The 14,231-nt window shown below is 39.2% G+C and overlaps 1 protein-coding gene across 1 annotated transcript in view; it reads right to left on the bottom strand.

Moving 5' to 3' along the window:
* Positions 1 to 269: 269 nt before the first annotated feature.
* Positions 270 to 14,231, bottom strand: part of CCDC148 (coiled-coil domain containing 148) — a 238,125-nt gene continuing 224,163 nt past the window's right edge. The window contains exons 13-15 of the mRNA XM_039237513.1: positions 6,566 to 6,683; positions 4,210 to 4,350; positions 270 to 441 (exon numbers count right to left, since the gene is read on the bottom strand). Coding sequence (XP_039093444.1) covers positions 295 to 441; positions 4,210 to 4,350; positions 6,566 to 6,683 — 406 coding nt within the window. The 3' untranslated portion in view covers positions 270 to 294. The remainder of the gene's footprint in view (positions 442 to 4,209; positions 4,351 to 6,565; positions 6,684 to 14,231) is intronic.

Below are 14,231 nucleotides of genomic sequence, written 5' to 3'. Positions count from 1 at the left end.
TTTTCATGGGATAATACAATCTCCAGTATGCAATTTACTAAATGATAATATATGTATCATATGCATTATAATTATGTTCCATAGTCTTGTTGAATTCAGTACTATTAGACATAGCAAAGATATAGGAAATAGTGCATGAAATTCTAAACGTCATAAAAGACAAAGTTGTTTTAATGAATGCTTTGATTCCTATGTGTGCTATTTTAAATTTTTTTAGAAAGTAGTAATTGTTTTCCATATAAATGTATTCAAAGAAAAATTTTGTTTGCATATAATAAGATTTGCAGACGAACTCTAGATTTTAAATACAGTAGACTCCATGTCCTTTCTTGGAGGTTTTTGAGGACTGATTTTTGGTAATATCTCTCTGGCATAAAATGTTTTATGAAGTCCAGCTTCTCGAAGTGCTAACTCAAAACGGAGTCGAGGGTCAGAAGTTATCTGTAGAAAAAAAAGAAATTATCTGTAGAAATAAAATAAAATTTAAATAAGTAACAATTCATTGAACTAAAGTAAATTTTATCATTTAGTTCCATATTTGCTCAAGCTGTATAACTTGTTTTTTCTGGGTAGATGACAATAAACTTTGTGGTATACAGTGACTATATTCTGTTGCTGTTTTTTTTTTATTTTGTTTTATTTTTGTTTTTACTGAAAACATCCAAATGTTCTTGATATAATCATTTTCCAGTATATCCGTGGCTTTCAAGATATAGAGATTATACTAGATTAGTCAAAATACAACACATTGAAATTAAAAAGATGGGGTGAAAAAAGCTTATTTTCAGTATTATCATTGTTTTGTTATTTATTGATAACCCGAATTAGAAAATATAGACAATCATTGATTAAAATACATCTAAACCACAATCTTGTGCATTTGTCTTTAAGCATTCTAATTTCCCCATCATTCTGCAATATGTACATTACATTTAAACACATGGCCTCTACTTAAAAAAAAAAAAAAAAATCAATTGAACTCTCCTTCCAAGGCTGGATTTCTATTTCAAGCAGAATTAGAAAATGTCTCCACCAAAGTGATTCTAAGTGGGAATGGAAATATGAGTAGCTCAATTTCTATTTTCATTTATAGCTGATTGGACCTTATTCCTCTTCCCCTCCTTCTATGAATATTAAATGTCAACAGACACTGCTTGCAATGATAAGGTAGCCACATATGGATTTTAGCTAATGACGCATTTTACACGGACTTCAAGTCCCCCTAGAGGATAGGATAACAAGCTGTTGAAAGCAGCCCTCCTTCACAAAGCTCTTAAACCAACAGGGGCAGTAAGAATGTAAACATAACTACAGCTGGTGGTGTAGGTGACTGGTGTTCCAAGGATAGTAGATCACAGTAGATCACTACATCTCCTGGTGCAGGTTAGGCTAGGATGGCCTCAGGTAAGGTGGCGCACATGAGCTAACTGTAAAGTCCACCCTATTCTTCTATGAAGCAGAGCTGAGAGGAAATGAGATGGAGCCAGAAAAGGAAGACACATGTAAACTCAGAGGTGAAATAGGTCAATCTGGGATCAGGGCAGTTTGGGTAGAACGCACAGAACACTGCAGAACACTGGAGTAGCAGTCTGCTATAATTGTCTAGACATGAAGTAATAAATTCCTAAACTTGGCTGGTAGCAAGGAAGAGAGAACTTTCAGAAACACTTTGAAGGGAAGAATCAAGAGAATTTGGCAACTGATGAGGCACAGAGATGAGGAGCAATGATTGCATACAAGTCGAAAATACAGAGATTTGTGTCTGAGAAGCAACATAGTTTGAGCATTAGACCTAGTTTCTCCTCTTCTAGATATAGTCTCTATGGTCACCTTCATCCACTTCCAAGGATTCATGCTCCACCTGTGTCCTCCCTAATTATTTCCTGGATTCACCCATCTTCTCAGCTTTGGGTTTGTGAGGTTTAACAGGTCTCCTTATCCTATTTTTAGAATAGGCATCAAGTGAAATGGCGATCTCCCTGGAAAGTTGACCTCCATTTCCCCAAGTCACCTCCCCAGAAGCAGCCAATCAGATTCTTGGAAATGTGTTCTACACATCTTCACTGTAATCATAACATGAACAAAACAAATTCCTTTCCCAAAGTCTGTTTTTACTTCTGTATTCTTATATGATTAATGGCAGCCACACCTAATGACTATAATTTACTGAATTACTTGTAGATGCCAGGCAATATCCTAGGCAATTGACATTTATTATCCTAATCCTCATAAGAACCTTACAAATTATTATTTTACAGATGAAGTAAACAAGACATAAAGATGTTAATAGCTTACACAAGTTCACATAGCCAGTAAATAGTGGATGTGGATTTGAATCCAAAATGCAGGCTCTTCTCAGTACCACTTGCTGCCTGACTTAGAATCATCTTCACTTTCATTACTCCCTCCTCAGCCAAAGCCATTCATGCCACGCCCTCCCACGTTTGTGAGGACTTTGCCATCTTAAAAGAACTTGACCCCCACCCCCACCCCCACCAATTTTCTGTCCAGGATATGTTGCTAACCATGTGATTATATAATTCACCTGCTTCTAAGTCTTGCCTGTGCTCACAGGATAATGTCTTAGCAAGCAAGAGCTACTATATTTTTCCAGTCTGACTCTAACCTACATTTCCAATCTTAATCCGAGCACCCACACTTGCCATGTACCTTACACTGAAGACACACCAGTAAGGGCCCCTTTCCACCCTCTGCTTCGTGAAACCTTTATTTCCTCAGCCCAGGTACCTGAGAGCTTTCCAGTTTGACTTCAGTTCTTTGCCAGCCCCAGCTACCCTTCCTGCTTTGGCTTCCGGATATATACGTGCATCCTTATAATTAATCCCTTTCCTTTCACCCAAACCTTCCTCCCAACTGATTTTTGTTTTTAATTTAAATCACCTGGAAAAAATTTTGTTACCACGGCCAAAAATCCTTGCCTAAGATGTAGCTTCGTTTCTTTTTCAACACTTGGTCCAACTTCCCTAGTCTGCATTTCTGTTGGTTTCCTTCTTGCTGCTACAGCCATTAGACCTCCACCATGAAGGTAGTCTCACCCCAGGGACATTATGCCCACACGTGCTACCTTCCCCTCCCAACCCAGCTGCCCTGCTCACTTTCTTCAACAGAACAGGTCCATCTTGTTCAAGATGTAGCCCTGGCATCCCCACTGTGCCAGATATAGTACACGTTCCATAAATATTTGTCCAATTAATAAATGAACTGTTCATCTTTATTTCTCAGCAAAGTATACAGCACATATGAAAGGCACACTGGATTTGCCAGTGGGTTAATGGATGAAGTTTCCTACTTTGTAAATAAGTATTCAGCTTCTTTCCTTAGATTTGCAAAATTAACAAACTAGGGAGAACTACTTTCTCCCTTAATATCAGTGATGCCCATTCATTCATCTGTCCTTCCTCCGTGCTGTCCATCTACACAAAAAGACTTTTAAAAATCCTTTCTCAGTAACAGAAACAGACTAAAAGGAGTCAGAAGTTCTTAGAAATGGTTAAATAACGCCTTAATACATTTCCAGAGAAAATGTTTTATTTTATCATTAGCTCTGATGTATTATCTTCAGTTCATTTTGATTTCTGAAAGCTTCCCTGTGCTTTGTCTTATCAGTGTGAGCATTTGTTGCTTTAGTAGGATTTAGATCATGAATTTAAGCAAATTCTGAATGATAGAGAAATGATGAACATTAAACATAACTTTCAAGTCAAATTTTGTAAATTTTGAAAATAATTTTTAGGGGCACCTGAGTGGCTCAGTTGGTTAAGCCTCTGACTTCAGCTCAGGTCATGATCTCACTGTTAGTGCGTTCAAGCCCCACGTCGGGCTCTGTGCTGACAGCTCAGAGCCTAGAGCCTGCTTTGGATTCTGTGTCTCCCTCTCTCTGCCTCTCCCCCACTAACATTCTCTCTCTCTCAAAAATAAAAATTTTAAAAATTAATGTAAATTTTAAAAATATTTTCAGTGATAGATTTATACTATTTTCAGACAAACTGTTCTATGGTCATCTATCAACTATTTTATAGCGTTAACAACCATGCAGTCATTGTGTGCTATCACTTAGCAGTATAGATTATGCTAATCTACGTAGTATTCAAATGTAAATATTGAAAATAATTAACCCAAAACAGATTTCTATAAATCTTTTTATCATCATCATGGCTTTTGCATCAACATGCTAATTCCCACAATTACCTGGTATTCATTGTATGTATTCAATGTAAAGAGTGGCTTTTGAAGAACAAATTCTTCTTCAGTTCCAATACCCATCCTTGCTCTTGATGCCGTTGTGTCTGACATCATTCTAACAGGATCGAATTGAGCAACAATAGCAACCTAAATGAAGAAAAAGCATGGCTACTTGGATGAAGATACAAGCTAACTATTTCTGGGGAACACTATTAATGTTTACTGTTCATTAAAGTTAGGAAATTTTATTAAAGATAAAACCCAAGAAGGAAAGAATGAATATTAAGCTAGGCCAGTTCTAGAGATCCCTAAAGGAGTTAATGGTTTAAAAACAAAACATTAAAAGGCCATAATATATATGGTTTGCTACTGATTGAGTTATCACAATTGTGATTAAATTTAGATACAAATTTATTTTTCTGGTAATAATAGGAAATCTTATAAAGAAAATCTGCATACTGAACTACCTTAAAAGTAACCAAAGAAATTTAAAAAACATTAATTTTTAACCACTAGCAATATATGGTCACAATGACAACCCCATGAAGCTTTCTAGAAAGTTTAATATGATCAAGTTCAATCTAGCAAATATCATTCATGGGTAAAGTTGAGTTTTGTTGGCATATGGGGCAAGACGGGTGAATCTCCATTGTGTTCAGCAATGAGATCTCCAGGGACTATTGTAAACTATTGTTTCCCTTTCTACTGAAAAACTGTAGAGTCATTTTAACCTAAATGCCCTTGTCCTTTATGGTAATTGAAATCATTCAAACCTGTATCCTAATGAAAGGAGCCACTAATTTTGTAAATTATATGCACCATTAGTAACACCTGCCTGTTAATTCCTAAAGTCAAGAATTAGCATTAAGAGAATGGCATTTTTAATGCCATTTAGAAACTAATGACAAAACTGGAGGTTGAATATACTTTAATTATTGTAGGTCTCCTAGCCAAAATGTCTTATGCTATAGTTCTAACCACTGGCTCCAGGGAACAGGCATAGGTACTTTCTCTTTCAAAGAGTTCACAGATGGAGAGAATTCTAATCATATGGACTGTAGTTATCAAAGTTATATTTTGAACAAAGCATATATAGTAATAGTGACGTGAAGTTTTGGCTCCAGAAGACCATGGTATATAATTATTTGCTAATGATTGAATAATTTAAATTTTGTTGAATCTAGCATGATCAAGACTTATATTCCTCTGCTTTCAATTTCTATAATCTATTTTTATCAAAGATGATGATATAATAGCTGTATGCATTTACACTTCCTGTAAACTATGCCATTTAACTAGTTTAACTAGACCTCCTTGGTTTGAATCCAGTCTGACAGTTGCTAGCTGTGTGACTTTGGGGAACCTCTGTGTCTCCTCAGTTTCCCCTTCTACAAAATATAAATATTGCTATGAAAAGAAATAATACAGATATCATGAGGTTGTTGCAGAGATTAACAACCTAATCTCTAGGTTGTTAATTTATATGGGATAAAACCTAAGAGCATTTAGAAGAGGGCTTTATAGTTAGATTATTTTAAAAATGTGAACACACAGGACTACACACCTATGAAGCAGGTACTATTATTCCCATTTTTCAGAGGAGGAAATGAACCTTAGGGAAGTAAAAGATCTAAGTTTCCTCTGCCAGTAAATCATGAACCAGGTTGCACTAGGTTTGAAGGACACCAGAGGTCAAGTTTTTATCCAAGATTCCATGTTGCCTCTGCTGACATGGAAGGGAAATCAGACAGTCATTTCCTATCAGGTGGGAAATGGTGTAATAGACTTTGGAGCTTATGAGTTGAACTAATCACTTCCAGATCAAAACCTCTGAAAAATTACCAATTAAAACTATTTTATCACATTTCTCAAATTTGAGAACTTTTGCCTACTTTTACTAGGCAAAGTGATGGGAGGCTTAAATTCTTTCATAAAAAATAGTATATTGTTTAAAAAGTGCTTTCTCACATATTTGCTGACTGGCAGGGTATTTCCAAATAGAGGTTTCTACCCCAAAGATGATTATCTTGCTGAAACTCCACCAGATTTTTTGAGGAGCAGAAAATCCTTCTAGATATAAAGTTTCACTTCTGTAAATGGGTACTATTCAGCTAATAAACTAGAGGTAATCCAGATGCATTTAAATCTTGGGAGAGCCTTTTGAAAGGTGCTGATAAGGTTCTTTTAATATACTAAGAAACTGGAAATTGTTCAACATAAATCTAATTGCTCCCAGGAATGAAGATCAGTGTCCCAATTTGGAAAAGTTACAGGTTATATCACAGATGTTGTGAACTAAGCCCTAATAATGTTATTAAGAACACTTAGAAACCACCCATAAAAATTTCCAAATTAAAAACACCTGTTTCCTAAGGGCTCCTAGCCGCCTCTCTCTCTCTCCTTCTTCGTGAGCTTCTTGGAGGGCCACTTCTTTTTTCTCCATCAAACGCTTTTCCAGTAATTCTTGTCTATATTTAACCCTTTAAGAATAATGCACAAGGAAGTTGGATAAACATAATTGTGGAAATTATACGGGTAGGAACATAGGGGCAGACGGCATCTTGGAGGTGTCATCACTGTCACATTTTGGCTTTACTTGCTTCTGGTTGATGTCTCATAACCAAACAATAAAATGCACTGGTATAAAATGCAGTCTATAATAATTCTAATAACCAGAGAACTGAAGATCACAGGGCAGGAAAACGTAGGGTAAAAATCCAATCCATCTCTCTTCCCTTGATAGCATTGTATTGACTCTCAAACTATTAGCTGCCTCAGCTGCAGTTAATCCAACCCACCAGAGGACAGCCTCACACCTGAGTGATTATTCTAGCAGTTTCCTCAAGAGGAGTTAACACAATTTGAGATGTTAAAAAGGCTATATTACTGATTAAATATACATACTTTTGGAAAGAATAGTAAATAAAATGCTGTAATACTATGCCCACATTGTCTCAATTACTAGACCTTAAACCAAATTTTAATCTATTTTCACTCATTTTGTCTAGAATCCCTGTTTTGTGTGTGTGTGTGTGTGTGTGAGTGTGTAGTTTAAAAAATACACTTTGACTGTAGATGGCAGCAAAAACATGACTTTCCCTTAGCATTATGTTTTCATTCTCCTTAAAATCAGCAGGTATTAGAAGAACACATTTCAATACCCATTTTAATACCTCCAAGCTCATTCAGCCCTCCTTTGCTGCCTTAGGCTGCCTCTTTTCCCATCTTCTTGCCCAAGCTATTCTTTTGAATTATAGAGAGAGGTCTTTTCTAAAAAAGTAGGCACTTGGGTTCTCAAGGGAGTATGAGGCCATTTCCTCTGTCCTCCATTATTAATGGCTTAGAATTAACTTTAAGACATCAGTCACAAATGTGCTTTGCCATTAGTGTGCATATGTGCATTTTCCAGGAGTGTACCTTCACCAGATCCTTTTAATTCTGAATCTTTGATGTTAACTGAAGTGTTTACTATGCATCAAGTCTGTTGCTAAAACTTTCATGTGTTTTAACTCATTTAGATTTCATAACAACCTGATGTCGGGGTACCAATATTGATCCCATTTTAAAGATAAAGAAATGGAGGTATAGCCTGATGATGTGACTTGCCCATGTTCTCACTCCCAGCAAGTGGCAGAACCAGAGATCAAACCAGGCAGATTGGCCCCAGATCCCACGCTGACCCTGGCCCTTCCCCTACCGTGCAATTAGCCACTATGCTCTTCTTTCCTCCCCTTGATTGCTCCACTCACCTCACTGACATGAATACGTGCTGTGTGCTGAACCCTGTGCGAGGTATTGTAAACACATGAAGACAAGCCTTTACAGTTTGTAGCTTAATATAGATATAAAAAGACAGGCCTAATAACTAATCAAAGTATACAGTGCCTTCAGAGAAGTATCAACAAGGTCTGCTGAGATTTGTGGGGTTGTGGAAAAGACTAGGGAGCTTAATGGAGGAGGCAGCATCTGAGCTGGGTCCCAGGGATTAGTATTTGGAGAAGAATGATGGTGGAAAGGAGGCCAGCCATCCTGGAAGAGAGCTCCAGGCCACGGGTGAGTCACAAACGGCACTCCCACTCAGGCACGTGCATATTCAGGGTTGGCATCGAAGAATGAGAAACTGTTACATTTTGCTACCTGGGCATCCTGCTTGCCTCACTGGTTACAGTCCCGAGAAAGGAAAAGTCCAGGCTGGCTAGGACAAAGTAAGGCATTTGAACCTGTGTCATTTGAACAGAAGGAGTGAATGAAAGGGAAGCCCAGGGCAGTATTGGCAGGCTGAGCCTGGTATCATGTGGTTCCTTCAGGAAGATTTGCTCCTGGGGAGGAAAAATCTTTAAAACCAGGTTACTCCTGAGGCTGACATTAAAGTAACAGCACAGGAGAAGAGAAGACCAGAGTGCGCAGTAGATCTTTGCAGAGTACAAATTCCACAATGGGATTTTTAGGAGGAAAGTCTGCAACTTTGATGGCCATGGCTGTCCTCCTCATCTCCCACATCAGGAGTCAGTAGCCGGACACATGTTAAAGAAAATACAGACCAGGTTGCTCCCTTTCTCCAATGCCTCCATGCCATAGAAAGCCGTTATTGAATTTGCTCCATTTTCACTAGGGCATGACACAACCTCCCTAATAAGGTTCTACTCAACTTATGTACTGAATACAAGCTAAGTGAACGACTGTGAAGGTTCAATTAAAAGATACCATGGGATTTGATCATTACCATATGCTAATTCTCAGAACCTTTGAAAAGTTTCTCTTCCTTTGGGATATGTAGGTTGCTTTGTCTGCAACAAAGTTTTATCTGCTGTGGAAAAGTAAGAGTTTTACCAGTTAAGGGAACTTGGCTTGTGAGGAAGAAGTTGCAAATCAGAGGAAGGCGTTTGAACTTGTGCCTAAAAGAAGGCTGGCTCATGGTTTACTCTGAGGCTCACTCACGTGTTCAACCGATGTTTATTGAACACCTGCACAGCATCCACCACTGTTCCAAGCACTAGAGATACAATTTCAACACAGGAGACACGCTTCTGTCCTCACAGAGCTAACGATCTAGCAGGGATACAAAGACCCAGGCAATTTCGCTAAAGGGTGGCCCTTGTTCTGTGGAGACAATGGGATGCAGGCCTTGGGAGGAGCACCTTTGCAGACTTGGGGCATTTAGGGGAGCATCCAAGAGAAAGTGCTCTGAATCTCACACCCAAAAAAAGGAGCAGAGGGGGACAGAATAGAAAGAATGTTCCAGGCAGAGAAAAATAGCATATGAAAAGGAGAAAGCACAGTATTTTTTGAACTGAAAAATATTTGGAATGACCAAAAGTGGACAATGCAAGATGAGCAGTGTCAAGAATGGAGGCTGGAGAGGTAGGAGAAGCCAGACCCAGGCTTTGCAACCATGAGGGCTTTGGTCAGGGATATATGTGGGGATCCAAAAAACCTCTGCTGTAATGTGTACATGAATTATAAGAAGTCAAGATCAGAGAGGGTTATGCACATACAAGCTGATGGTTTCCTAACCTAGGAAACTGGGAGGAGGTAGACCTGGAGGAGATGCTGAAGGAGAAGACATGGATTTAACATTTATGTAGGAGATAAAATTAACACTGCTAATTTATTCTATGGCAGAGCAGAAGAGATATAGAGAGGAAGGGGTTAAGGTTTCTTTCTTGCACTGTGAGCAATGGCGTCCCTCACTAAAACTGGGAACTTAAAGCAACAGGGAAGAGGAGGAATTCGGTTCTATTTGGACAGAGACCAGCCTTCACAGACCTGGGCTGAAGATGTAAATGGGGAATCTTTATCAACGGTGTGGAATCAAGGCCATGGAGCAGATGGAATCAATCAGGAAGAGTGTAGAGTAATAAGAAAAGTAGGTCTAGGAGTGACTGCCAAGGAAACATTTAGGAAAAGGACGTAAGAAGAAACTAGGAGAATGAGGAGAAATGATGCCAAAGCAGCTAAGGAAAGTAGCATTAACAATGTCAAATGCTGCAGAAAGATCTGACATGACCCACAAATGATCACTGGATTAAATAAGAGGGAGTCACTGGTGATCTTGGCAGGAACAGCCAGTAGAGACGTGGCTGAAGGATCAGTGGAGCTGTGGAGGTGAGTGAGGGAGCATACAGCCCCTGCAGCAAGGCCGGCACCATGGGGAGGAGAGAGATAAGGCATGTAGGAGGGGGCGTGCAGCTGATCACACTTGTGTTGGCTCCAAAGTGATGATCAACATTACTCTGGCCACCTTAAGGATTTGCCACTGAAAAAATTTTAAATATTTATTGTGTGTGTGTGTGTGTGTGTGTGTGTGTGTGTGTNAGCACTCCAGAGTAAGTAGGAGAGAGGCAGAGAGAGAAGAGAGAGGATCCCAAGCAGGCTCCATGCTGTCTGCGGAGCCCCAATTGGGGCTCGATCTAATGAACCATGAGATCGTGACCTAAGCTGAAATTTAAGAGTCAGATGCTTAATCGACTGATCCACCAAGGAGCCCCTTACCATGAAAAATTTAAGCATAGGCGACACACTCAAAATCTTCATTTCTACAGATGTTGTGGTTTAAACTCAAATAATAAGCCCCTTGGAAAGTGGAAACTCTTGGTGCCTCTCTCCTCTCCTAGTCTGGATAGAAACTTTTCTTTGCCTAAAGAGAAGTGATGCAGAAAAACCCTTGGGAGAAAGCCAAATACTCACATATTCATGGGGAAAGAAAATAGCAACACAGTAAAGTCAATCATTTGGAAAATTTTCCACATAAATACCTTTAGCTATTTGAGGTAGCAGATTTTCTCCAAATTAAACTGTTGCTATGAAAGTCAATGTCAGGAAATGGCGAAGCTCAATAGTCTTTAAGTTGTGCACAGAATTCCCAAACAGGAGTCCTAGGTCCATCTCTCAGTCCGTTTTATGTTCCCCGTGCCTACAGAGGTTCAGAGTATTGCAGAAGGGGCATTTTCAACTTCTCGTGGGGGAGGAGAGGCATCATATTGTTCAAAAGCAACAGCTGCTGCAGAATCAGGCACAGCATTAACAATAATCTGGACAGGATTTTGTTTAAGCCTCCAGGCCTAAGTGTAGTTGAAGGGACAGGAAGCTTTCACGTAGAGATGGAGAGTTTATGTATCACTTAGGAGACTATGTGTGTACAGCACTCAAAGAGATGAGTGAACAAATGCAAATGGCTTAGAGACACCTTGAACTTTAGTCGCAGTGTCCCTTTGCTTCAGTTACACTTGAGTGAGAACTGGGAAAAATATTAAGTACGAAGCCTTGACCTCCCTCCTGTTTGGAGCCACAAGTAACTTCAGTCTAAACAAACATACAGTAACCAAGGGGGATTAGGAAGACTTCCGAAGGATCTACCATTAAAAAAAAAAAAAAAAAAGCTGACACAGTAAGTAAAAACATAAAGATACTTTTTTTTACAAATAGTTTATTGTCAAGTTGGTTTCCATATAACACCCAGTGTTCATCCCCACAAGTGCCCTCCTCCATGCTCATCTCACCCCCCCCATACCCATCAGTCCTCAGTTTGTTCTCAGCATTCAAGAGTCTCTCATGGTTTGCCTCTCTCCCTTTCCCCCACCATTTTCCCCCTTCTCCCCCATAGTCCTCCGTCAAGTTCCTCCTAATCCTCCTATATGTGCAAACATATGGTAGCTGTCCTTCTCTGCCTGACTTATTTCGCTCAGCATAACACCCTCAAGTTCCATCCATGTTGCTACATATGGCCAGATTTCATTTTTTCTCATTGCCATGTAGTATTCTATTGTATAGATTAACCACATCTTCTTGATCCATTCGTCCGTTGATGGACACTTAGGCTCTTTCCATGTTTTAGCTATTGTGGAGAGTGCTGCTATGAACATTGGGGAACATTTTGCATCCTATGCAAAAGATACATCTTAATTAGGGTACTGCAACCAGTATTGAACTCCCCCCAAATTCATTTCAGGGGGTTAACTTACTCTACTGAATTAGAGGCAGCTTGTGTGCAAACTTGCTATTTAGTGTTAAGGTCATGTGACTTTACTCAATATTGAATGAGAAGTCTTTAAACAGGCACATGCCAGAGGTATTTCAGCAGCAGCATGGTGAACCTGTCTGACTGTTGGGAAATCCACTTTTTGGCTCAAACCCACTTGGAAAGTGGGTTTGTTCTTCCCACCAAATTGAGAGAAACCCCTCTATTAGACATAGAGTAATAGGGAAGAATATGTGAATGAAAACACAGAGAGGCCAGGTGGAAACACCTGCAAGAAGTAAATGGCAATGGAGGATGGGGGAGAAGGAGGAGAATCCAGCGCAGAGGAAAAACACTGGATGCTCACTGGGATGCTTCTAATGATTTGGGCAATGAGACTCTACTCAGTGGAGATTCTGGCTAAGAGCATAAGCAGAGACCAATTTCTGCAAATAGAATGTGAATCCTGATACAAGGCAGTGACATCCTGGTACAGATAGGCATGGGCAAGAACAAAGAGGATTCATAGAGAATCCACAGAACCAAGAGGAGATGAACCCATGCCAGTCCCAAACAGAGACTATTCTTCCAGCTCAGAGCACTTACTGGTTTCTTTGTGAGGTGTAAGGGCCAATTCTTATTGGAACTCTATTCTTTAATTGATTGATTCAGTTAGTCAACATAGTTATTTGAGCACCTACTATGTGCAAAGCACTGTCCCAAATGCTTAGGATACAATACGGAAAAATTAAAACTAAACAAAAAAGATCCCCACTCTCTTAAGTCTTTGTTATTTGTGCTTATTTATACATGCCTACATTAACATTCTAATAAAATACAGAAGGTTATAACTTAATTTATTAAGAACAAAGTCCTAAATTATCCCCTTCTTGTATTGCTATAGTGATGGTTCTCAACTATAAGTAATCAGGATCACTGGAACTTGTAAAAACTTCTGATGCCAATGTCCCACGCCAAACAAATTTTTTCAGAATCTCATGTGGTGGTGTTGGGGCTCAAGCATTGGCATTTTGGTAAAAGTTCCTCTAATTGATTCTAATATGCAGCCAGGCCTGAGAGCCAACACCACTGGCCCATTGGTGCCCTAACTTGAGCTAACATCAGAATCACTTGGAGGGCTTGTTAAAGCTCAGCTCACTTGACCACCTCTAGAGTTTCTCATTCAGCAGTAATGAAGTGGAGTCTGAAAATACATTTATAAGACGTTTCCAGGTGATGCTAATTGGAGGACCATACTTTAAGAATTATACTATAAACATTCAGATTTAAGGGATTCTGCCTGACTATTGTTAAAGACAAAACCAGGTACATTTTACTACTCAGGGTTTATTTGTTTTCATGTGCCAAATAGCACAGCTACATGCCTCAGGATTGATCCAAATGAGAAATTCCTGCTTTGGTGCTACTGACACGCAAAAGCGGAGTCTTTCAACCTCACACCACCCTCCATGACCCCAACACACACTAATGACAGGTTACCCAAACTCCAGTGGCCCTCTCAGTTTTGGGTCAGTGTCAGTGATGAGCAGTTGCAAGAATTGCTGCTACAGAACCAATTTTTTTTCTTCAATGGAAAAAACACTGGTGTACCCTGATGGCAGTTGAAAACTTCAGACTACTGGAGATATTTAAAGGGTATAGTCAGTAAAAGCAAAGAAGGAAGAACTAACCTCAAAGTATTTGTGCGTTAAAAAGGAGGTATGAGCCACTTCCTTTGGGAATAAATCTTGTAGCTCTAAGGGGGTGGATACTTTTCATACAGAAAGTGAAAACCTATGAAGAAGAGTGAAGTACATTTTCCTGTTTGTTGTATCAATTTCAACCTTGCTGTCTGAGTTCACTTGAGTCAGAAGTACAGAAATATAAACAACTGTGAAACAAGGACTTTAGCCTGGGAATCTGGAGCTGAATACAGGGTAAGGTGTGGGGAGAAAGTTACTGAAAGAATGTTACAAATATCATATTAGCTCCTTCCCCAAGTTAGTACAGAAAGACCTTTCTACCACCATTTATCTACCCTCCTCTTTTTGAACCATTCCTAACCCTTTCC

This window comes from Hyaena hyaena, unplaced genomic scaffold, assembly GCF_003009895.1.
Source record: "Hyaena hyaena isolate Hyena2069 unplaced genomic scaffold, ASM300989v1 scaffold_126, whole genome shotgun sequence".
NCBI lineage: Eukaryota > Metazoa > Chordata > Mammalia > Carnivora > Hyaenidae > Hyaena > Hyaena hyaena.
This window is presented reverse-complemented; position numbering and strand designations above follow the sequence as displayed.